General features: G+C 29.0%; 5 protein-coding genes across 10 annotated transcripts in view; 2 read left to right on the top strand and 3 right to left on the bottom strand.

The window, feature by feature from the left end:
• Window positions 1-2,455: 2,455 nt before the first annotated feature.
• On the top strand, window positions 2,456-8,503 carry LOC124946404 (enhancer of mRNA-decapping protein 4). Its single transcript, XM_047487044.1, has 9 exons — window positions 2,456-2,947; window positions 3,086-3,161; window positions 3,545-3,750; window positions 3,892-4,271; window positions 4,353-4,621; window positions 4,714-6,371; window positions 6,505-6,712; window positions 6,808-7,104; window positions 7,215-8,503. The coding sequence occupies exons 1-9, from the start codon at window positions 2,905-2,907 to the stop codon at window positions 7,402-7,404; spliced, it is 3,327 nt and encodes a 1,108-aa protein (XP_047343000.1). The 5' UTR covers window positions 2,456-2,904; the 3' UTR covers window positions 7,405-8,503.
• Window positions 8,504-9,103: 600 nt separating this feature from the next.
• LOC124957710 (rRNA-processing protein UTP23 homolog) lies at window positions 9,104-10,694 on the bottom strand. Its single transcript, XM_047514894.1, has 3 exons — window positions 10,170-10,694; window positions 9,838-10,070; window positions 9,104-9,767 (listed from the first exon to the last, which is right to left on the bottom strand). Exons 1-3 carry the CDS (start codon window positions 10,287-10,289, stop codon window positions 9,338-9,340), a joined length of 783 nt encoding a protein of 260 aa, XP_047370850.1. The 5' UTR covers window positions 10,290-10,694; the 3' UTR covers window positions 9,104-9,337.
• Window positions 10,695-10,963: 269 nt separating this feature from the next.
• On the bottom strand, window positions 10,964-19,509 carry LOC124957941 (ras GTPase-activating-like protein IQGAP1). Of its 4 annotated transcripts, none has more exons than XM_047515519.1 (26): window positions 19,379-19,509; window positions 18,341-18,479; window positions 18,003-18,237; window positions 17,752-17,896; window positions 17,528-17,685; window positions 17,303-17,437; window positions 17,122-17,206; window positions 16,938-17,029; window positions 16,632-16,794; window positions 16,388-16,548; window positions 16,181-16,315; window positions 15,926-16,082; window positions 15,551-15,796; window positions 15,312-15,463; window positions 15,093-15,236; window positions 14,709-15,011; window positions 14,483-14,647; window positions 14,261-14,374; window positions 13,773-14,116; window positions 13,450-13,674; window positions 12,965-13,355; window positions 12,707-12,886; window positions 12,480-12,609; window positions 12,069-12,342; window positions 11,658-11,939; window positions 10,964-11,526 (listed from the first exon to the last, which is right to left on the bottom strand). In XM_047515519.1, the coding sequence occupies exons 2-26, from the start codon at window positions 18,403-18,405 to the stop codon at window positions 11,169-11,171; spliced, it is 4,839 nt and encodes a 1,612-aa protein (XP_047371475.1). In that variant the 5' UTR covers window positions 18,406-18,479; window positions 19,379-19,509; the 3' UTR covers window positions 10,964-11,168. The 4 variants fall into 4 exon arrangements, with proteins under 4 accessions (XP_047371475.1, XP_047371474.1, XP_047371477.1 ...); XM_047515518.1 differs by lacking the exon at window positions 19,379-19,509 and adding an exon at window positions 18,877-19,067; XM_047515520.1 differs by lacking the exons at window positions 10,964-11,526; window positions 11,658-11,939; window positions 19,379-19,509 and adding an exon at window positions 18,877-19,362 and having other exon boundaries at window positions 12,086-12,342; window positions 12,469-12,609.
• Window positions 19,475-23,652, bottom strand: LOC124957942 (phenylalanine--tRNA ligase beta subunit). The gene is made up of 12 exons (XM_047515522.1): window positions 22,437-23,652; window positions 22,160-22,215; window positions 21,896-22,050; window positions 21,749-21,815; window positions 21,403-21,669; window positions 21,145-21,324; window positions 20,849-21,024; window positions 20,584-20,788; window positions 20,436-20,516; window positions 20,261-20,353; window positions 19,912-20,191; window positions 19,475-19,815 (listed from the first exon to the last, which is right to left on the bottom strand). Exons 1-12 carry the CDS (start codon window positions 22,492-22,494, stop codon window positions 19,664-19,666), a joined length of 1,770 nt encoding a protein of 589 aa, XP_047371478.1. The 5' UTR covers window positions 22,495-23,652; the 3' UTR covers window positions 19,475-19,663.
• LOC124957944 (hydroxylysine kinase) overlaps window positions 23,099-25,000 on the top strand; it is a 1,968-nt gene continuing 66 nt past the window's right edge. The window contains exons 1-3 of one of the 3 annotated variants that reach the window (XM_047515524.1): window positions 23,099-23,415; window positions 23,552-23,606; window positions 23,833-25,000. The exon at window positions 23,833-25,000 is cut by the window's right edge and continues 66 nt beyond it. In XM_047515524.1, the coding sequence (XP_047371480.1) occupies window positions 23,576-23,606; window positions 23,833-24,917 (1,116 nt within the window). In that variant the 5' untranslated portion in view covers window positions 23,099-23,415; window positions 23,552-23,575 and the 3' untranslated portion in view covers window positions 24,918-25,000. The other 2 variants (XM_047515525.1, XM_047515523.1) reach the window with 2 other exon arrangements.

The following is a 25,000-nucleotide window of genomic DNA, read 5'->3' as shown; positions in this document are numbered from 1 at the left end:
GATAGAAAGAGAGAGAGAAAATAGAAAGCGCTTTTATATATATATATATATATATATATATATATATATATATATATTATATATTATAAAATATATATATACACACACACCATATAAAATATATCCAAAGAGAACTATATTACTTCGATTGAAATCCCACAGGGACCATTTTCATCGTCGACATGCATGCGAATGGCGAACGATCGTATCAAAGAGATTTTTTCTTAGACTTTTGTAATACTTACAAAAATTGTAATTTTTAGCGAAAATTTTTCAAGCTTGTAAATCCAATTTCGTATCTTCTTCGAGATCCTACGGAAAGAATTCGAACGACATGAAAAATGTACAAGATGAAAAATTCGTTCATAAATACGAGAGGGAGAGAGAGAGAGAGAGAGAGAGAGACAGAGAGAGAAAGAGAGATAAAAAAGGAAAAAAAGGAAAAAAAAGGAAATTCTTTCCGTACGCAAAGCCACCCGATATATATGTATATATACATGTACATATATACATACATATGTATATGTGTATATATATATCGTTCATCTTTCTTTCTTATACGACGATTGTATTGTAATTCTTCCTTAGGCGATCGACTAGTCGCTCCTAGCTGAATCGAGCTATTACGCTTAAATAATAATAATAATAATAATAATAATAATAATAATAATAATAATAATAATAATATAATAATAATAATAATAATAATAATAATAATAATAATAATATAATAATAATAATAATAATAAACACAACAAAACTAAAAAAGGAACAGGCAAGCGTACACGCACACACACACACGTAGACAGACATAGAATATCATACGATCCGAATAATTAGTTAGTTAGTTAATTAATTGATTCATTGATTCATTGATTCATTGATTAATTGATTAAAAACGAAACGAATAAGAACAAGTAAAGAGAAAAAAAAATGGAAATATCCGATGAGTTCTTAAAATCTTTGAGTCGCGTATTGAATGAAATATATTAATCGCGTGATTTTTCAATCTCTGTGAAATATTATTTTCGAAGAGGAACAAAGAAAAAAAAAAAAGAAAAAAGAAAGAAAGAAAGAAACGAAGAAGAAGAAGAAGAAAGGAAAAAGAGAAGATCACGAGAAGTGGACAAAACAAATGAATAAAAAATTTAATATCATTTTTCAATTGGATTGGCGCAGTGTCTCAGTGTGCTTATCATTATCTAGATGAACGTTACGATGTATCGAGAGACCCAAAAAAAAGAGAGAAAAAGAAAAAAACAAAACAAAAAAGAAAAGAAAAGAAAAGAAAAAAGAAGTTTTATCTATCTCCGACTTTACCGCCGACGAGAAATACGAGAAAGGACGTTAAGGGGATGAGCGTGAAAAAGGGTGAAAAAGAAATGATTAATGAATTCAAAAAAAAGAAAAAAAAAAGAAAAAAAAAGAAAAAAAAAAGAAAAAAAAACAGGTTTTCAAGATAAATAAATAGAAAAATAAAGACGGGTTGAATGTAAGCAAGGGGAAAAAAAAAAGAAAAAAAAAAAGAAAAAAGAATGAGAACAATGAAATTTTCAATGATGCAAAATTTCAAATTGTTCGTAATGCGAAAATCAAGAAACGAATTCGTTCGACGTCAGTTTTCTTATACGACGCGTTCGGCATTCGATTGAAGAAAGAGTGAGAGAGAGAGAGAGAGAGAGAGAGAGAGAGAGAGAGAGAGAGAGTGAGAGAGAGAGAGAGAGAGAAAGAATAAAAAAAAAAGAAAAAAAAGAGACTATATGAAATTATCCTATTCGATAAATGGCTTCGCGAAGATCGATGTCCGTTTTACCGTAGGCAAAAAACAGAAAAAGAAAAAAAAAAAAAAAAAATTCTATGCACCGTGCGAGAAACGTGAATCGAAACTTAAAATTCTTACATTAGTTAAAAAAATTTTCTTATCAGCGCGCCTTTCGATTCACCTTTCACCTCTCGCTTTTAAATGGATAATAAGCGCAATCTGTATAATAAAATACTATTTGGCAAACGGGACGATGTGTACGCATTATACGTAGATGTTAAGTGCTATTTACAAACCGACAGTATCATCCGACATTAGCTGAATATAATAAACTGCCACCAATTTTGGGTCTACGTATGTACGTTTGAGCACTACTGCCATTTTCCAAAGAGGGTTGAAGGACACGTACGCGAAAAAACAGCAAAAAAAGAAAAAAGAAAAAAAAAAGAAAGAAAGAAAAAAAAGAAGAAAAATAAAATAAAAAGAAAAAAAAAACAACTTACAAGCCTGTCTATAGTGTAATATAAAGTCAAGAAAATAAACTGTATAAATTTATCGCGCAATATTCGATCGATATGAGAAATATTTTATTATCCTCGAGAGAACAATAATGCACGAAGAGGGGGGAGAGAGAGAGAGAGAGATGGGGGTGGGGTGAGGATAATTCTTAATCGTTTATTTACATAAAAAAAAAAAGTCTCATTAATAAAGGATGAATTATGTATAATAACTTTGAACGAAATCGATAATACGATATTTAACTTGACATTAAAAGTTTGAATAGAAATCAAATTGACCGGTCCAAATGGATAATCGAATAAATTTAATATTCCAATGATCTTATTGGTTCGTTGATTGAACGATAGAAAACTTTTCCTTCATTCGATTTAATTTCTCGATATCTCGATTGTTCGAATCGAACGCCATCATGCGGTAATATGAAAAAGTAGAATCCATCCGGGGGACTTCCGGTTTTGTCTTTTTGACAAGCGCAAGCGGTTATATACTAATTGCCGTTTGACATTTCAATTTTTATTTAATAATCCAAAAATATCGTACGTTTTAGTGATATGCGGTCTCGACGACGATAATCGAAAGAACGATAATGCACGGATTATAGGCTCGTTCGAATAAATCGTCCGATGTTGAACGGTCACACCTGCGAATCACATTTATGCGCGAAAGGTGAGAAAGTCCGAGCGTACCGACGGAGATAATGCCGTCAGGCGTGCCACCGGTTGGGGGTTAGAATCGTATGATTCCCGGATATACATATAAACTGTTAATATCTTCTTTTTCCCTCTTGAAACGGTGATTTTTCAGAGATCAGAAAGAACAACGACAAAATGATCAAAACCGGAGAAGAAAATCTACGACACCTGCAATATCCTCAGACAGTGTGAGTTAATCCTAGAGATACACGATATATTATCCTTCGACTTTTTTTTTTTCCCTTACACCTCCCCCCTCTCTCTCCCACTCTTTTTTCTTTCTATCAAATTCTCTTTAATCGTCCTTCCAACAATTATCAAAATTCTTACATATTTTCTATGAACTTTGAACATGAATCCTTGGCATTCAAATTATTCCTTAATACATACTCTCTTGGCTATATTGCCAAGGGCAAAATAATAAACACAGAGAGATTGGTGCTTCCAAAATAATATCTTTTTCTTCCCCCCCCCCCGCCCTTTTTTTTTCTTGACCACCCACCCACCCCCCCCCCCCCCCCCCCCCTACCTTTGCACGCGCTCCCCTTTTCATTCTTCATTTTTTATCCAGAGAATTCAATGGACAGGAGGATCAACATTCGGTGGAATTGTATAGCCAAAATGTTACTATAATACCATCCTCTGGAGGTCATGATCATGGAAGTTCCAAAGTAAAATTAAAAAATATCGTCGACTTTACTTGGGAACATAATTTTTATACCGGTCAATTATTGGCTGTTCATATGTCTGGAAAGTATCTAGCTTATGGTATCAAAGGTAATCATTATAGATTTAATTATTATCAACGTTTTACTTATTTCTTTCTTTTTTTTTTTTTTTCTCCTTTTTTTTTTCTTTTTTCTTTTTGTTTATTATTAATTTGTCTTTGAACCTTCTTTCATATTGCATTTCTTTTAGTTGGAACCGGAGGCGGAGTAGTACGGGTTGTATATAAAGAATTAGAACAAAGAGCATTACTCAGAGGCATGCACGGAGCGATACAAGATCTAGCATTTGCTCATGTGTCAAATGCAATTTTAGCTTGCGTAGATTACTCAGGAAATCTCTTTATACATACTATAGAATCTACGCCATCAGAATTATTATGTAGTTTAGTATTACAAGTAGATGCAGAAGAATCTTCACCGACTAGTCATCGTGTTATTTGGTGCCCATATATTCCTGAAGACGATCCATCGGACGGAGATGAAGTGTCAAAACTTTTGGTACTGACAAGGGGTTCAAAGGCAGAACTGTGGTCGGTTGCCACTGTTGCAGCCAGATTTAGATCTATAGAGGTGACTGTGTAAATTGATCTCAATATTATGACGTCTAAATGTTTTCTTACACAGAAAATCGAACTCTTAAATGAATAATAGGCAACTGATCCAGCTGCAAAAGAAAGTGGCGGTATGATAGAAATTAATCAACACTCAGGAATGATCGTTGAGGCAACGTTTAGCCCAGATGGTACGGCCTTAGCTACAGCCAGTCTTGATGGAGAAGTCAAGTTCTTCCAGGTATATATGCACGGTAATTCTCATGGTACGCAAACCCAACCACATTGTTTACATCAATGGCAACCCCACGGTGGACGTCCCATTTCTTGTCTATTTTTTCTCGACGATCATCAAACTTGTCAACCTGAGTAAGTTAATTTTTTAATCTAACTTACTCGATCTTTCTCGTCTCACGATCATTGATCAATCTTAGACAATTAACGCATCGACTTTTACGTAGCGTACAATTCTGGAGATTCGCTATTACTGGCTGTGACAATAATTCAGAATTGAAAGTATGGTCGTGCGAATTATGGACTTGTTTGCAAACGATTAAATTTGCGCCAACTCCTTCCACCGGAAAAGTTCCTGTATTGAAAGCAGGCTTAGACCTTAGCGCTGGTTATCTCTTGTTATCTGACATATATAACAAAGTTCTGTACATATTGAGTATTTCGAAAGTCAGTGGAGAAGCATTAGCGTGTGTAAGTACAATATCAGAATTCCTTCTGCCATATCCTATCTTGAGTTTTGGAATTGTTGATGCTGGGCAAAGAAAAATACGTCCAACGGGAGAATCCTTGGAGGATCTTTCCCAGTGCGAGGAAGAATCCGAGGAACAGCTTGTCATCAGAATGTACCTGGTTCAACCAAAATCATTACAAGAATGTCATATAGCATTTAAGCCTGCCTCACAAGTGAGTGGCAACTGTCTCATGGATATGCTGACCCATGATTCCTTGGATTATTCTGAAGATTTACCCGACATTGGGACTGTTAATCACAATGGAATTTCAGGAGAAAATAGCGAAGAAGATCGTATGTTATCGGCTACGATCGAGCCAACGAGTAATCATAACGCCGGATTAAACTTAATGACACCGGACGCATTTAGCTCGCCTGCGAAAAAGGAGAACAATGAATTAGAATCAAGCCCTGCTAGTCCTGAACTTGGGAACGTGTTGTCTGCTAGTCCATCACTGGCACAGGCGGTGCAAGCGTTAAATGCATCGGATCCACCGCTTGCAACGAGCGAACTTGAGGAACATGCTCCGGCTAGTGGTGGTAGTAGCCCTTCCAGAGAGGTCAGAGAGATTCTCTCGCTCAGTAAACAAGACGAGGAGGCTGATTCTGAAAGTAAAAAGGAAGCCGCACCAAATACCGATGAAGATTGGCCTAATATTCCAATGGTATTGTTAAAAGATGTCAATGTACACGCCATGAAACCAGACTCCGAGGAATATCCAAATGGGGAAGATGATACTACTGTACAAAGGAACAAGGCGAAGGAAGAAACGAAATCTTCTGCCAGTCACATTTCTTGCGAACAAGAGGCCAAATGGCAAAATGCAAATAATATAAATATTACTGACGTAACCAATAAAATGGAATCTATTTTAGAAACTATTCAAGAACAGTATCAAGAAATTAGAGAATTAAAAGCTGAAGTTACGAGATTACGCCAGGAGACGCCGATATTGACGCGTGTGGAATCGGTTTTAGCAAGAGCATCGCAACAACAAACGGCAACGTTAGAACAATTATATGGACAAATGACTCGTCAGCGTGAATTCTTAAATACACTCGAGACAACGATTAAAGATAAAATAGAGGCTATTTTACCACGTATTGTTGAGGAAACGGTCGAACCATTAAAACGTCAGCTTCATTTGGATGTAACGCGTATGGACGATCTATTGAAGGATAATTTGACTAAATTAATTAACGGTACACATATAAAAGAAACATTGGCATTAGCTGCGGCAAATGCAGCTAAACCTGCTCTTGATGTAGCTTTCAAAGACACTTTCACAAATATTCTTTTACCTGGCATGGAAAAAGCTTGCCAAAATATGTTCAGACAAGTACAAGATGCATTCGTCAGAGGTACACGCGAATGTAAGTTATTATAATTGTTAACTATTTGCCAAGAAACTTATACTTGTATTTATATTTATACGTTAATATTAATATTATGTATCTTTGTGTATATATATATATATATATATTTTTTTTTTTTTTTTTTTTTTAGACCTTCAAAACGTCGATATTATTATTGATAAGCAATATCAACAACGAAATGAACAACAAAGCGAAGCATTATCATCATTGGTACGCGAAGAATTACGAAATGAATTTTCTAGAGGACTATCTTCTTTACAAGAGGATAATGTACGTATTGTTCGAGAATCAATCAGGGAAAATCTAAATCAACAACTGAATGAAATATCTGGCGCACGGTACTTGTTAAAAAAAATATTATATAACTATTATCAATATTTTCTTAAACATATATAGAATAGATATATGTTTTTTTGTTTATTTACAATTAAAGTTCACGTGCCACAACTCCTGCCACAATATCCGTACCTGTCGTTGCTGATGCGCAAACTCGAGTTGTCTCTCTATTGCAAAGAGGTCAATTAAATGCCGCTTTTCAACAAGCTTTAAGTGCCAGTGATTTGGGATTAGTCGTTTTGGCCTGTGAAAGGACAGAACCGTCGAAGGTATTTTCCTCTCCTGTAGGGCCACAAGGCCAAGGTACAAGATGTATTTTACAACAGCCAGTACTATTGTCATTGGTACAACAACTATCTGCCGATTTAGGACATCGTACGGAACTTAAACACAGGTAATTGTACAAATCAATAACAGTTTCATTCTTTTTATAATTGACACCAATGATATTTATATATCATGGGAGAAATTTTGTAAAAGTAAAATAAAATTCTTGAAATATAGGTGGCTAGAAGAAGCTATATTGAATTTAGATCCAAATGATCCTGTTACTCGAGAGCACATGGGTACTGTATTAATGACTTTGCAAAATCAATTAGCTACTTTTGTAACAGCAAATCCAAATCATCGGTCAGCCAGACGAATGAAAATGTTAGCCATGGCAGCACGTGCTTTATTAAATCAACATCCTTGACCAGCAGTTTGTCTTCAATAAGCACATTCGTGTATAATATAAGGTTCTTATTTTCTGTCAAAACTGAGACGTGTTAGTCTACAAGCAATATCGCTATAGCGAATTTAAGACTGACAGTAGTTCACATGGAATGTGAAAGAAATACTGTATGAATATACGTTGTAATTGTATTGATTTACTGGAATACTGTTTTCTATTGTCCGCAAAGTACTCAACTTTGTAAAATATCAATCAAAATATTTTCATATTAGTATTATCGTATCGAAACTTCTAAGTAAAATTTTTATATATTTCATGTTATTGAAATATTTAGTTCCATCTAAAATTTTTATTGTCAAGAAGTTTTCACAACATCTTTGTTCGCTATTTAATTTTGTTTCTTTAACTTTCATGTGAATTTTATACAAAAGGGGATTTCAATGTCAACAGAAACTGTAAAAAAAAAAAAAAGAAAAAAAAAAGAAAAAGAAAGAAAAAAGAAAAAATAACCTATTTTACATTTGTTACTTATAATAATGTTCAGAAAACTTTTTTATTGGTAATTATATAGACAGTGCATTTCAGTGCACTCCATTCATGACATGATCTATAATATATTTTGGATATACTTATAAATTTGAGGCTATTCTAGAAATTCTTATTACTAATTGGCATTATTTTTGTTCTCCTCTTTGCAGGATACACGTGTACTTTGCATCGCGATTCGTCTTTAGCTTTCTTTCCTTTTTATTATGTACATATTATTATTATTATTATTACCATGAATTTCATATTCTTATTTCATCTAGTGAATCAAAATGTTTCACGTTATCTAGATTATAAGAGAAGAGGTAATACAACACTAAAAAGGTACATAAAATGCAATCTTCATAAAACCGAAAAATAATCTATATGTAAAACATACTTTTACATTATTCATTACATTTATAAATAGATATCTTTTTTCTAATGATTTTTTTAAAATTTATAACGTTTTGGAGTAAATAATACAGCGTATCATTTGCATGTACACGCATGTCAGTGTTCCATATAATGTTGAAAATGTTTCTCTTGTATCTTTCAACGACATATGTAAATAATATAGCGTATTTTACATTCATTTTGAGGATTGTGTTTATATCTCACTTACATATATTCTTTCTATGATGCAAATATTTCCTAATTCCAGATATTATTCCTTACATGTATTTAGATATTAGTAATTGTAATATTATACATATATATATACATATATACATACATATATATATATATATATATGTATATATATATGTATTATGTATAGGGAGTATTATATAATTTTCTTTAAAAAATTGAAGATTCCAACATCTCTGATTTTTTCAATATAGGATACAATCTTCAATATTTTCATAATATTAAAAATATATAAATATATAAATATATAAATATATATATATATATATATATATATATATATATATATATATATAACAAGTTACATAAAAATATTGTAAGGAATGTTAAAAATCATGATGTATTTTTTATCATTTTTTTACATCAATCGTCATGGATGCATGGCAGGCATTATGTATGCAATAATCTTCCATGCTAAATATCTTGGGCTTTTATCATGTTTGTTAAATAGAGAACTAATGAACAACATGAATATTACCATATTTGGTATTATACTTCATGCATTATATTTAAATGTATTTCTATAAAATGAACAATTTATAAATAGTGTGTATAATGTATTTTAAAATTACTGTTAACAGGTACATTTTTTATGTCATTGACAGCAAAACTATAGATGTGTTCCAGCTTGAACCAGTCAAAGTTAAACAAATATTTTATTCTTATTAAATAAATTGAGATATTGTATTATGAATAAAAAAAGAAAGAAAGAAAAAAAAAAAGAAAAGAAGATATGTTTTGATCAATCATTATTGTTATTAATATGAATTGAATACTATTACGACAATTCTGTTTTATTTGAAAGTTCAGCAATCAATGCTTCTTTGACATGAGCTGCTATTCTTATTTTTTTCCTTTTTCTAATTTTACCAGATTTCTTTTTTTCCGACACTGCTGTTGCCATCTGTACGTCGTTCTTCTTCTTCTTCTTTTTTAAACAACTAAGTGGATTTGGACCACCTTTCTTATGTTTCTTTCGTTTTGGCTCAATTTCATTTATTAAACCCGCCTCTTTTTTTAACATCTTCATATTTTCTTTCTCCCATAGACTCATTCCCAATTCATTTCTAATATTTTCAGCGTATTTTTGACTTGCTTCCGAAGGTGCCTCCAAAGTAGGTGCTTTACCATGAAGATATATCAATGGTACACCAGGAATTGTTCTTAATTCCTCTTGTAATTCACGATCTTGCGTTGCAATAATATATCTATAATAAATATTAATATGTTATTTATTTTGATATTAATATTAATATTAATAAGAAATTTTTAACTTACCTAGAAGAATTGTTTCTTCTTATCATAGAACTCAAACACTTGGAACCCGTTATCGGTTTCTTATCATGTCCACATCGATGAATTGCATATCTTTTGATTATTTGCATAGCACCTATAACTGCTTTCGAAAAAGAGCCTAATTTTTCTGTTTCTAAAATGATGCATGGTGTAGTCAATAATTTGGTTTCTGCTTGAAAATATTTTGGTAATTGTTCTTGAATATTAAATTTGTTCTAAAACAATTAAAAAAATAATTATTTATTAACTATATATATATATATATATATATCTTTAAAATAGTTGTATATAATTGTTCTCAAAAATATACCAACCTCAAGTGCAGCAAATGCAAATGTACCATCAATAAGTACTTGATAAGGTTGTCTAAATTTAAAATTATTTATATAAAAGGCTAAAGTTTTTCTAGCTTTTTTATGTCGCGATGTTTTCATTTTTTTTTTTTAATTATTAGATAAATTGATTTAACTTGTTGAAACTTAATTGTTTAATAATTTAATTTCTCTTTTTCTCTTTTATAAATATTCGAAGTAAATTTCGAATGTACAACGTACCTCATTTTAGAGGTTATGTTACATATGGAGCTAATGTGACGTTTGAAAGGCGGGAAATTTTCTTCAATGATATTGAAGTATTAAATTAAAATTATTTTACATTTAACGCTGTTAGCTATTTCCCGTATTATAATGATTTACGCCCATCAATGAGATTAGGCTTCATTCTAAATCGATTTACCGAATACTTTCAATAATTTTTCCAATTAATTAAATAATCATTAAAGTATAAAATTTAAGGTGTAAAATAAACTAATATTCAAACAATAATACGTTCATTTAATAGTATTTTGTTTGTAACGATTTCAATTAGAAAATTTGTATCCAACGATAAAATGATTGCGTATGAATTATAAAATAATAGTATGCATGTATATAGGAAATTATATCGTTAGGAGAAAATTTAATATATATATATATCTAGAAACATTTATACAAAATTGTCATTTATATTATTATATAATTATTACATTAACGCATTTTTTTCTTTCTTTTTTTCTTTTTTTTTTCTTTTTTTTTTCTCCTATAAATTACGTATTGTCAAATACAAATTATTAGCGTGATATAAAAAGATTTTAATATCTTAATTTTATGTACATGAGTTATTTAATTTTGTTACATTAAAAAAAAAAATTATATCAATCCAGAAGGTATAAGTATAAAATGAATGTCATTTGCATTATCATGTTAATTCTTTAAAATCAATATCTCAATTATCAAAGCGTTTCTTTTTCATTTACTATTTCATCTGTGTTTAATTCAGGCTTTACCATAAAATTTCTTATTCAACAAATACAAAAGTAAATTTACATTGATTTTGGCCTTTCCAAACATATCCATTATCGGTGAACCTTCGAATTGTAATTCAAGTAACTTTTGGATATCAATTTCTACTTTTTCCATTTCTACTCCCATAAATTTACACTGTACAGTAAAAAGTCCATTATGTTCGGTAGGACTTATCTCAAAAATGACATTCTTAGTTTGGGAATGTGGAAGACCATCGACTTCTAGAAGTACACCTTTCTCTTGCAATTTCGCAGCGGAATATCTTAATGTAATTTTAGATTTCAATTTTCTATGATCTTTCCGTGCCGCATGTAACGCTCGAATTGATCTGTAAAACATGAATCATTTATAACATTGCAGATTATGAAAAAAAAAAAAAAAAAAAAAAAAAAAAAAAAAAAAAAAAAAAAAAATCAGCTATATATTATGATGATACAAAATGTATCCATATATATTTACCCTTTTCCAGTATGTAAATTTTCAAGACATTTTTGTATATATTTATTGTAATACTCTACTTGTTCTTGATAATATTTCGTTTTTTCTTCCAATCTCTGTTTCGTCATATGTAAAGTTTGAAGTTCTTTATTCCTTATGATTCTATACTTTCCCTTGTTACAAAGATCTTTAGCAACTGCTGTTATAATATTTTGATAACCATCCTCCATACTGACCCAACCTCCAAGTCGTAATTTATTCAAATATACGGACAATTGAAATTTACAATCATTCAAGGATGAACTATTTATAAAACAAAAACAAAAAAAAATTGGCTTTATTTTATTTGACATAATCGAATTGGATATTTTGACAGACAAAGAGAGAGAGATAGAGAGAGAGAGAGAGAGAGAGAAAAAAGAAAAATTATACCTTTTGTGATTGATATTCAATGTAGGTGACATGGAATTGCACTTTGCGTTGTTCAATGATTTTTTATCCATAGGCGAAGATGTAATCGTTAAGGCATCCGCCAATGTAGGACCCTTTAAAAATTGTAGCACAGAAACCAAAAGTTCTTTCGTTTTAATAAATAGTCTGTTCAAATTCGTATCCTCGTCTTCCGGTACTTGAAATTTATTCGTAAGCACCAAACAGACTTCTGTTTTACCAAGCCTCGCCAAATTTCCTTCGCACATTGTATCGGCTATATCGTAGAAAAAAAATATTAAATTAATTAAACAAATAATTATTTAAGGTTCTTTGTTTTTTTTTTTTCTTTCTTTTTCCATTTTTCTTCTTTTTTTTTTCTTTCTCACTCTCCATTCATTACATTATTCTTACATATTCCTAACAACGATGATACGGTTGGCGCAGATTCTAAATCGTCTAATAAGTCGTGAAGCGGATCTAATGGATCTGGTGCTATTTGATCTTGATATTTTAACATGAGACAATGTGTATCACAAATTTCCTAATAATGCATATTGAAAAATTATTGTTATTACATTTTAATATTTTATTTATGATAACATAATAATAATAATAATAATAATAACATTATTACTTGCCTGTAGAGATATATAAATTTCAGGTTTATGTATGAGCGTAGCTTCCGTATATTCGTGAATACTAAAATGTTCTTCCAGATCTTCTATTTGGCAACAATATCGGAAAAATTTTTTGAATTTTTCATGACACTCAATGATAAATTGATTCAAGCAAACCAAATGTGTGGCCTCTTCACCGAACTATAATATTTAATATGATTTAATATGTACAAAAAAAAAAAAAATTGTATTTTATATCAATTCAAGAAAGATATTTACCCCTTTCTTGGATGCAGCGAATTGTAATATTTTTGCGATGCTAGCTAAATTTCTTCTTTGATCATTCAACAGTGATCTATCAACTGGTAAAGTAACAATATCAAAAGCATCTGGTGCCACAATGGCAGCATTTATAAATTGATAATAAATTAAATTTCCAACTACTTTTAAGATATCCTTCTCCGGGGCATTTGGAAATTTTTCTGACAATGTATCGTTTAAAACTTTGGCTACATATAACATTCCATAAGGTATTAAGTCACGTGATTCAGTTATTCTCGTTAAAAATTCTAACACAGTTTTTTGTAATAAACGTACACCGTCGTTTAATTTCTTACGTACGTGTTCGTACGTTAATGCTTCTTGATGAGATACACTATATGGAAGATTTCTAATGGAACAGTAATGTTATGAATAAATATTATAAAAAATATTTCATATTATTTATAATTATTTATAATACAATTATTTATACGTATACTTACTGAGTCTCACCAGTTTCCATTTCCAATTGATTTCTCCAACATTTGTATATATCCACTGGATTTGTTTCTATCGATAGGTTCTTATCGGATAATATTTTTTCTATGATTGGTCCTACTATCTGCCTTAATGCTCTTTGACCATTTAATTGTCGTGCATAATTTACAACTATTTTTAATACTAATGGATCTCCAGTAACAACTTCAGATGGCTTTTGAAATTTACATCTATATTTAAAACACACACAGACACACACACACACACGCACATATATATATATATATATATATATTAATTTTTTTTCTATGAATTATTTTAATATTACCTTATTTCTTCTTGTAATGCACTGCCAAAGAGCTTCAATAAAAGATACTCTTCTCTAATGTTTGATCCAAAGTTGAATAACGTTAAGATAACATTTTGTAAAAATTTATTTGTTTTACTTTGTGGCAATAGAAATAATAATTTCGATAAATATGCTGGATTAGTTTGTAATGCATAAAATAAATGTTGATAGCCCTCGAGTTTTTTACGGCCTTCCTTAGTCAATGATTTCAATCCTTTTTGCATTGACAAATTATCCGACATCCCAGAAGAATTTTTATTATCCTTGTTATTGTGCCTTTGTTTCGCAAGATTTTCCAAACTTTTGCCGTGTGAAATTACATCCTTATAGTGTACGATAAAAAATTTTTTTTATTTAAGGTAAGAAAAAAAAAAAAAAAAAAAAAAAAAAAAAAGAAAAAAAGAAAAAAAAATTTTTTTTCTTTCCCATATAGACGAACGAAAGAAAAAGAAATTATTAATACCTACTTGCAACGTGATTCTATTTTGAATTAATAAACCAATTTTAATATCCATGCTATCCAATTGTTGCGATAAGTTCTGATTGTGTCTTATAATTTGTACGACTTCGTGTTTTAAATGCTAAAGTAAATTATCGTAATATAAAAGAAAGTATTAATTAAGTAGAAAAATATATTTAAGTTATACGTGGTGCATAAAAAAAAAAAAAAAAAATATATATATATATACCTGCAATTGTAAGTCCTTATCATAATCTTGGGCGTTAAAATTAAGGATAGCAGAGAAATGTCTGACCACAGGGAATGGTGGTTTTTCCATATGCAATAATGAATCAAAAGCTCTTCTAGCTGCGCGTCCACGCCAAAGAGCTTGGAGCTTTATAATTTGTGGTTCCTAGAGCATAAACAGTTTATAATTTTTATGGGAAAAATATAAACTTTTATATTAAACTTACATAATCACGGTACATATCCAATACATCAATGTATTCGGTTTGCATTCGTTTAGGATTAGATTGACACAATGTAGAATCTTTTTCGTGTCTTTCATTAAGTAATGCAATATAACGCTTTCGTTGCAATATACCTCTCCACCATGCTTGTATTTTGACAATTTTCTTGGTATTAAAATAAATGAATTTAGAAGAATACTTTTTACGTAATAAATATCCTCGGATACGTGCTTGTAGCCTAACAATGAGTCCCTTCATTTTCAAATATTCATGAGGATCTTCATTCACATTATTTTTCATTATGTACTGCAAAAAGAATTTTATTATAAATAAAAATTGTAATTATATGTATATATATATATGTATATGTTAATAAAAAATGTATACGTTGATATCATCATAAGTGAGGTAATGAGTTTCTGATAAATCTTCAGGAGGATCCCATGTGACTGTATGCTCTTTTAAATCCAAATATGCTTCGTTGCCCAAGGGAGTGACGTATCGAACAATCGAATAATTATATTTTTCACACTAAAATGAAAAATATAATTAGCTAAATTTAATGTCTATTGTATTATATTTATTTTTATAAACAAAATATATAACCTTTAGCTTTCTCAAATTACATAATGTCTGAAATTTCTTTTCCTTAATTTCTTCCGTTATTGATTTACTCAATGAATCGTTGAAAAAAATCATAAAATATTCCTGATTTTTCTCATCCAAATTATTATTAAATTGAACGAGAAAATCGCACACTGTATGACATATATTTACATGATAATATCATATAATTTTTTATATAATTCTATAAGTTAACAATCTGAAATAATTAAGATACGTACTTAATTTAGCTTTTTCGCTTTCCTTAGACAAAATAGACAGTACATTTTCCACATCGTCTAACCATAGTTCAGAACCATCAGAGTGTTTCTCCAAAAGACACTTATTCAATAATTTGTAAACGAATAAAGGATCTTTAGGAGTTATGTACCAATATAACTTCAATTGTAGCTTCGTTAAAGCTTCAGTTACAGTATATGGATTATTTTCAATCATAGCTAAATTCAATTCATGCAACATCTGTATCACTATAATATGATTTAAAAAAAAAAAAAAAAAAAAATATTGATTAGATTCGTGTTATCCAAATTATAAATATTTATATTTTTTAAAGATCTTTTTTGTATATATATATATATATATTTTTTTTTTCATACGTTCATTATCTTGTTGATATTGTTGATTTACTAGTTCAATGCAATCTTTTATATCGATATACGTTAGTATAGGACATAATACAGATTGTGATTGTTTTTCCCAGCGTAATGTTGCCAATGCACTAAAATATTTCAGTTTATTTTCTTCATTTAATTCCTAAAAAAAAAAAAAAAAATTATAAACGCAGACATAACATTGATCCTTGATCTATCCCTATTATTTATTAATATATAATTTATAATGATAAAATTTACCATAATATGTGCATCAGGATTTTTAAGAGCGTCATAAACTAAATCCACATTTCCTATATCTACTGCTTTAGTAATTGCTGCTATTGATGACAATACACGAATACTAACTACTACATCATTGTATGTAAGATCTTTCTATTAAAAAATATTATTTAGATTAATATAATTTTCATATAGACAATTTTGAGTATATAAATTTTACATTACCTGACATTCCGTACGATCAATTTTCATTTCTTCATAATATAATGGCACTGCAAATTTATCTATACCGGTTAATTCAAGATATGGATTTTTTAAAGCTTTATAAAATTCAGTTAAACCACCAGCCTGTAAAGTTTCATTTACAAATTGTACAGCTTCCTTGCCTAGAATGTAAAGGCACAATATAACATATATATATATTCTTTTTATATTGATCAAAATAAATATAAATGAAAAATTAATTAACGTTTTTGAACTTTGAGTACTCGTTCATTTCCTGTATCAATGGCATTTTGAAGTAAATATTGCCAATGATGATTAATATCAGGATAATTGCTGTTCCATTCAGAATGTTCTACTAGTTGTCTTAATTGCTTCTTATAAGCTTCTATATTACTAGACATGATGTTCTAGAAGTAAAAAAAAAAAAAAAAAAGAAAAAAATTGTAGTATAAAAACAATTGAATATCTTAAAAATTGGGATAAATGTATAATAATGAGAGACGATAATAATAATCGATTTTTGTTCTATATATAAAATCCAAAAACTTACCTGTAAATGCAATGCAGGTGTTTCTAAGGCTTTAATTACTTCATCGCTATTAGATCGAACTAATTGAATAATATTTTTCACTGCATGCTGAGCTATTTTTAAAAGTTCAATGCACATTATATCATACCATATTGTATTATATAAACGGATATTAATTTGTGAAAAATATTCTTTTTAAACATACCATTCACATGATTTATATGACCCTGCATTTCTGCTTGAGTTAATAGTTCATCATATGCATCTGGTACATAACTATCATTCAAAGACTATAAAATACAATATAATACAAATTTCATAGTTATTAAAATATTTTTAATTCATTTATATCTCACGTACTTTTTAATAATTATTTCATAACTTACTCTATTAAGAGAAGCTTCCGTTTTATTATTTTTTGCTTTATACAAAGCTTCACAATAATCTTGAATATATTCAATGCAAATGTTATTTAACTGTGCTGCCTCATTTTGTAATACATTTAACATCATAACTTGATCCTTGAATGACATTATATTTATAACTTAATTGTTAATTAAAAATCAATTTGTTTAAGTTAAATACAAATGTATGATTCTTTTTTATCTTACTTGATTTTTAATCGCTTGATTTATAGCAATTACTGCTGCATGAAGTGCGGCAATATCTACAGCCATACTGTTAGTTAACAAGCCACCAATTTTTTGAAACGAAGGCATTTGGATACCATATTTACGAAATTCTTCACTGACAGCATCAATTTCTGCGTCTGTAAATTAACATTTGACGAAAACAATTTCATTTTAGGATATAACAAGTATAGAATCTGTCTTACCTGTAAAATTGATTTTTCCATACAAGTCTTGAATTTTTGGTGCTTTGCCTAGCTTAAATAAATGTGTACTAAGCGCATGTATACAATATATTACTCGTGGCATATTCTTTTTATCATATATGTCTGTTGTTTCTGGTTGGAATGTCTAGAGGTATATATATATATATATATATATAACATAAATTCATTCATACTTCGAATTAAACATTTTAAATATATAAGCATAAATGCTAATGATATAATATACGTACTAAAGGTAACTCCATGGATTGAAGACATTGTAAAAAATAATTAATATTATCTGTATGTCTAAACTGTAATCCAGCAAGCGCATATCTTCGCTGATCAAAATCATAAATTCTGTGTAATGGTAATATCTCTGGTGCCATGAAATTACCTAATTTTGCTAAATAAACCCCATTTCTTAAGTTTTCTTCCAATTCTGTCGTAGGAGGTAGCTTTTCTCTTATGCAAGCTTCTATCCATCTAAAAAAAAAAAAAAAAAAAAAAAAAAAAAGAAAAAGAAATGTGATTATAATCGTATATCATTACAATTTAAATTAATTAAATTAATATCATAATATATTACTTTTTTGCTTCTTCTAAATGACAAAGGTATTCATAAGCAAGTGTTTTCTGCCTTTGTTCATCCATTTCTTCAGCTGTTTTGCGTCCATCATTTCCCACAATAACTTCCTTACGTGATGTATTTAGAATAATGCATTTATCTATTTGTAATAAAATACATTTCTAATATTTATCTCGATCAAATAATGATATATATATATATATGTACACATACACATACACGTATGTATGTATTCTAAGCCAAAAAGTCAAACTATTGTCATTTATCAACCTACTGTCACCTTCAAACTAAATCATTTATTTTAGTTATAATAATCTAACTTTTCTTTCTTTTTGATATAAATAATCGTTACAATAATTAGAAATGTTTTAATAGGACAAAAGAAAGTTATATTAAAAGTTCTGGATGGACAAACAACGAATAGGATTATTATATCACAATACTTGTCAATAAATACACAAGCTGTTGTCATAAAACATATTAATTAAAGGTAAAATATTAATGATTATATATGTATATTTTATCAATTAGCTTACCCTTTTTATAATCAAATGATTTATGACCACTATTAATCATGTCGCTAAATTAAAACAAAAATTATACATAAAACTACGAAAGCACGAAAATTATTCTGTAGTATACGTTACATTCCTTAAAATTCAAAATTATCAGCGGATATACTATCTGAGTAGTCTTGCCAACTGTAATGCTTTCGCAAATAAATATTTCCATATATATAAATACTCTTTGTCCAGAATAATATTTTTTTATCCTAACAAACAATATTTTATTTTATTTTTTTTTTTTTAAGTTGCATTTAAAGAACTTTTCATCGATTATATTGAATCAGTTCAATCATTTATAATATGCCAAGAAAAAAATACATTCATAAAAGATGTCAAATGATTAGTTGACTTTAAGCCTATCAAAATCGAATATTGAACGAGGAACAATGTAAACAAAAAAGAAATTCAATTTTCCTTTTTTTTCTTTTATATTACTCCTAAGAGATAATATTTAATATATGAAATTACTTACAATATAAAAATAAGCATATAATACACAATAAAACTGTGTAATGTTATTTCCTTTCATGCGTATATTTAAAGGTTATGTTTTTGTTTTGTCATGGTGTAGAGTCTCATTAGTTTTTATTAAAGTTTTTGAAAAAACATTTTTCATAGTAAAAGTTATCGCGGATCACAGTGAAAATACGAAACATTCTTATTAATTATTAGGTATTCAAATTATTTTATCATTTTTATATTTTCTCTTCCTTTCTCTTTCTCTTGCTATTTACCATTTGTGTATATTATTGATATCTCATAGAAATGGTTCAATGTCAATTTCTAATGTAGAACATGGTAAATTTAACTCAAATTTTGTAAGTACATCCGGATGTAAAATCCCCATTTTGCCAATTACTTTATTATTATATATTACTTCTGCATATCTTTTTGGAAAAAAAGTTGGATCTGTAAGAAGATTATATGAGGATATTTTCAAATAGAAGTACTTTGAATTGTACATTAAAAAAAAAAAAAAAAAAAAAGAAATGTTTATTATTTTACCATCAGCTGCACGTAAATAATATCCAGTGTCTGTTTTATTAGTACTCCATGATACTTCAAGTACTTGCATAATTCTATCAAGTAAACCATGGATTATTTCAAAACCTCCAGTTTTATTATAATATACTGCACATAAGTGCCTTTTATTACGTGCACCGACATCCATTGTAGGATCAAGTAAAACAATATCAGAAATTTCAAATAATTTCAAAGGTAATGGCATCTTCTTATTTCCGGCTATTGTTTTCAATAATCCTGGTAATAGAGTCGTACGTGCAACCTATAATGAGGAGTAATAAAAAAAGAAGATATATTTATTTGTTCACACTCGTTGCTAAAGATATATTACCTGAAATTCTAAGGTTTTTGGATTGGATATATGAACAGCTGGTATATCCTCTATTTTATGATTTATTTTTTCTGAAATATCATCCCTGGAACACTGTAATATTAAATATTTTTAAATGCAATTTTTTTTATTTAATATCGTTTAGTTTTTTTTTTCTTTTCCACATTTAACTTACCAACGAAAACGTCAATGTTTCGGTAAAACTCGCACGTGCCAATTCTTCGCGTAATTGATCAGATAATTTATTGAGCGGAAACTTAAATTTAAAATATATTATAACATATGAAATATTTTATATCAAGTAAATACTCTGTAGTACTTACCTCAATGGCAATTGTGTTTATTTCTGGAAATATTTTATCTATATTATTATATCCATGAGCAATAGCTACGTCTTCATAAATATCACATGGATGTAAAACATCTCTTCTCGTTGGAGGTATTTTAATGATAATATTATTTTGTTCTTTTACTGTTGCTTCCAATGACATTTTAGATAATAGCTTTGCTATTTCTTCTGGAGTTTTTCTAAATTATATAATTATATTGTAAAGTAATTATTAATTGTTACAATTTAATTTAACTTACTTGATCCCAATATAATTCATTGCATTTTCGCTATTTATTTCTTCCATACGGTAGCTCAATTCTGGATGATAAAAGATTTTATTATCTGGATATATTACTTTTACAGTTTCTGTTGTATATTTTTTTGCACAGTATACACTGAAAGCACAAACTATAGTATCTACTGTAATCTTTGCCTAAAATATTTATTAAAATTAATTAACTAAACATTAATTCTATATTATAATATTGTATCAGGGAAAAACATGTTTTTTTTTTTTTTATTTACATGAGTAAAAGATCAAGTGAATAAATACCTTATTAAGGTCAGTTGCAGTACATTCTATAAGTACATTTTTAGTATTGAGAGTGATTTTTGTATGATCCCCATTAATTATGGGTGGTAATGATAAAACAATACCATTACTATCATATATTATAGGATATACAGGACTATCCTTTATAATTGGTAAATACTGTTTTAATTGTGCATGATGCTGTAAGAATATATTTCCATTAAAATTTTCCTTTTTCTTCCTTTTTACAAATAATTCTTTTTATCAAAAAATATTTACCGCATACAATTCCATTATTTCTTCCCCAGTATATTCTTTTGTTTGATTAAGAGGTTTAAAACGAATAGCACTTGGCGGTTTTGCATCATATACAAATGGTCCTTTAATAGTATCTAAATCATGTGTACCAATTGATACAATACTTCGTTTTCGTCCTATACTTTGATGTAATTTGTCTTGAAGATCAATGAAACTGTTGTAAGAATCTTTTGTAAAAGTAATATCACGTAATACAGCAGCAACTATATGTTCTCTGACTTTTAAACACTAAAATATTATAATAGAATTATAATATTTCTCATTTTATTATTTATATTATTGACTTTTCAATAATATTTATACTCACTTCTTCCTTCATTACAATTTCTTCTGGTACAGTTGGTTTTATTGAATTATAGCATGGTACACTAGTCCTGTATAAGGAATAATATGAATTTTTTTTCTTATTTTATTTCAAATCAATAGAAAAATAATTTTATAAATCTGCACGTACTTATTTAAGAATACTAATAATCCAGTAACTAGACCTTCCAAAGATAATAAATCATATCTGTTAGCTGGAATATCAATTTTATAAATAATTTCTTCCGATGCACCAATACTTTGTTCGGAACCTTGTTCCTTTGCTATCATCTGTTTTTCTGTAGTCTATAAATATATATATATATACATATATATATATATAAATATACAAAAGGGGACATACAATGAGTTGTTTAAAAAATTATGGAAATTAACGATTAGACAAGATCCTTACCACATCATCTAATTCCAAACCAAACTCAAAGCATAAATTTTGAAATTCTTCTTCAGCTGTAATCAAATTGTTATTGCTTGATTAAAATTAATGATTAATTATTTAATCCCTATGGAATTTATAATGCACAAATGGAATGATAGAAAACTTAATAAAAATCTTTGTACGAAATAGAATTTAAATGTCCGCCAAATGATTTTTGTTTAATTACTAATTAATTAAAGAAAAATCATGGACAAGCAATAAGACAAAAATATATTTATAGTAATTTTCTTACAATATGTTTTTTCAAGTGCTTTAAATAACAAATCTCGTTTGACGGCTATAGTCGGCATTTTGAAAGGTTATGAAAATCTTAGGGACGATAAGAAATGTATAGGAAATGTGTGTGCTCTCTTATTTTTCTTTTCTAATAAATAATAATATTAAATGCACGATAACGAAACCATTGATATAGGTTAGGAACTAACGGAAGTAATACATTCGAGCGGGAAATTTAAATTTCAATGCAAGTGCCTTTGAACCTGATATATAAGTTTTATTGCGCATACGCAATAGCGCGATGCGATTAAAATCGAACCATGCAAAAACTCATTATATGGGCGAACACGCGTATAAAATATCAAATCTACATATAATATATTTAAAAAATTTTTCTTTGTTTTTTCTTTTTTTTTTTTTTTTTTTTTTAAAGAAAATTACGAATATTGTGTCATTGAACGTATCCTATCAATATTTGATTTGACGATAAAAATGATTTACATTGTACGTCTTAACGATTAAGCCCATAAATCATAGCGGAATATTCGAAATTCTTACACTCTTTTTTCTTTTTCTTTTTTATTTATTTATTTGTTTCTCTTTTGATATTCTTATCTACAATTTGATCAGCAAGATAATAGATAGAACGTAGACGTATTTCTGTGTAAATTTCCAAGGGAAACGAGTAGATGTATTTAGTTTAGAGAAGTCGTACATGCAATTAAGAGATACATGCATTGATGGTAGTACCCTTCTCGTCTTCTTGTTGGCTCACAATGTTACACTATGAATTACATCCGCGTCACGGATGATTATGTCGTTTAACTTTTTAAACGACTTCTTCCCTTTCGAGCGAAGACATCGTACAGGATTGTATCGTCCGTCGACGTATTTACGTATATATATATATATATATATTATTTTCGCGCGAATGATCACCGATTTTATTGTGAATGATTGATCATTAAATAATATCGTCATCTTCGAAGAACAAGGTGCGTTATAATCGATTATTGCAAAGTGAATTTCTTTCTTTTTTTTTTTTTTTTATAATAAAATAATTTACTTACTATATAACTGTCATAATTTTCGACGTTAGAATTATTTTATATGCATTTGATATTTGTAAAGGGAGCGTTGACCCTTTATCACTCAATGTTTACTTACGAAGCGATAAAACTAACAAGTGAGCGATTTTTTTTCTATCGTTTTTACATAAAGTGCATATATATACACACACACACACATATATATACACACAACGCATGCATGTATGTATATATATATATATATATATATATATATATATATATATATTGTGTTTGTGCGTATATGTATATATATATATATATACACATAATTGTTTTACATATCGATTTTTTAATATCACTGATCATATGAATTGATAACAGGAATAAAAATAATGGAGAAAAGTAACATACTGCTATCACCTGGCCAACGTATACGTCCTAATATGAACAAAGAAACTGTAATCGATCTTTTATCAAAGATCTATGGTCTAACAGCGATGGATATCAAAGAGTTGAACGCTTACGACGACAAAAATTATCACGTACATTGTAAGGAATCACATGAGAATCCTTATATATCGGAAATCAGCGAACACGGGTACGTTTTAAAGATTATAAATTCTTTGGATTCGCGAAATACTCATGTTATAGATGCGCAAACTGAAATGTTGATATTTTTAAATGGCCATATCAATTGTCCGATACCAGTTAAAAATTTAAGTGGCACATATTATACCATGGAGAAGATAAATGATTCAGAGGAAAGTCATGTTATAAGGCTTTTCATTTATCAACCTGGTCAATTATTAACAAGTGTATCTTGGAATAAGGAATTACTTTATAAGATCGGTTATTTGGCGGCAGATCTCGATGTAAAACTTTCGAAATTTTATCATCCGGCCTTTGAGCATCATAGAACTATATGGATGTTGATGTCTATGTCGAAACTCCATTTATTCGTATTCGCAGTGCCAGACGAGAAACGAAGAGAATTGGTGTGCGACGTTATCGATACATTCGAAAAGAAAGTATTAAAGTTCGTACCGATCCTTGAACAAGGCATGATACATGGCGATTTAAACGAACAAAATATTCTCGTTAATAAGGAGGGTACCGATATCATGGCCATTATCGATTTTGGTGATACCCAAAAAACATGTCTAATATTTGAATTGGCTATTGCCATTTGTTACGTGTTATTAGAACGTAAAGATATAAATTTAGGTAAACACGTTATCGAGGGATACCAAAGTGTAAGGAAATTGACAGATTTGGAGAAGAAAATTTTAAAGGTCAGTGTTTGCGCAAGAATATGCCAGAGTCTTGTGATGGGCGCCTATTCGCATTTAAACGATCCTAAGAATAAATATATTCTTACCACGCAAAAAAATGGCTGGCCATTGCTGCAAGAACTTTGGCCAATGAGCAACGACGTTATATCGAAGATCTGGGATCTCTCCAATTAAAAAAAATATAAACTATTATTTCCTTATCTATGTGATTGTGATATTAACCCTTTTTTTTTTTCTTTTTCTTTTGCATTTAAATC

The sequence above is a fragment of the Vespa velutina genome, chromosome 2, assembly GCF_912470025.1.
Source record: "Vespa velutina chromosome 2, iVesVel2.1, whole genome shotgun sequence".
NCBI lineage: Eukaryota > Metazoa > Arthropoda > Insecta > Hymenoptera > Vespidae > Vespa > Vespa velutina.
Note: the sequence above shows the minus strand (reverse complement) of the source record. Positions and strands in the feature narration are given on the sequence as shown.

Coding starts and splice junctions, on each gene's coding strand:
- LOC124946404 (XM_047487044.1), top strand. CDS start 2,905: ATGTTGAACGGTCACACCTGCGAATCACATTTATGCGCGAAAG. Junction 2,948..3,085: donor ATCACATTTATGCGCGAAAG/GTGAGAAAGTCC, acceptor GTGATTTTTCAG/AGATCAGAAAGAACAACGAC. Junction 3,751..3,891: donor TCTAGCTTATGGTATCAAAG/GTAATCATTATA, acceptor CATTTCTTTTAG/TTGGAACCGGAGGCGGAGTA.
- LOC124957710 (XM_047514894.1), bottom strand. CDS start 10,289: ATGAAAACATCGCGACATAAAAAAGCTAGAAAAACTTTAGCCTTTTAT. Junction 10,071..10,169: donor TTGCATTTGCTGCACTTGAG/GTTGGTATATTT, acceptor TAATTGTTTTAG/AACAAATTTAATATTCAAGA. Junction 9,768..9,837: donor AGAAGAAACAATTCTTCTAG/GTAAGTTAAAAA, acceptor TATTTATTATAG/ATATATTATTGCAACGCAAG.
- LOC124957941 (XM_047515518.1), bottom strand. CDS start 18,916: ATGATTAATAGTGGTCATAAATCATTTGATTATAAAAAGG. Junction 15,464..15,550: donor AAGCGAAAAAGCTAAATTAA/GTACGTATCTTA, acceptor TATGTCATACAG/TGTGCGATTTTCTCGTTCAA. Junction 15,237..15,311: donor GTAATTTGAGAAAGCTAAAG/GTTATATATTTT, acceptor TTTTCATTTTAG/TGTGAAAAATATAATTATTC.
- LOC124957942 (XM_047515522.1), bottom strand. CDS start 22,494: ATGCCGACTATAGCCGTCAAACGAGATTTGTTATTTAAAGCACTTGAA. Junction 21,816..21,895: donor TTATTAGTATTCTTAAATAA/GTACGTGCAGAT, acceptor TTCCTTATACAG/GACTAGTGTACCATGCTATA. Junction 20,789..20,848: donor ATGAATTATATTGGGATCAA/GTAAGTTAAATT, acceptor TATATAATTTAG/AAAAACTCCAGAAGAAATAG.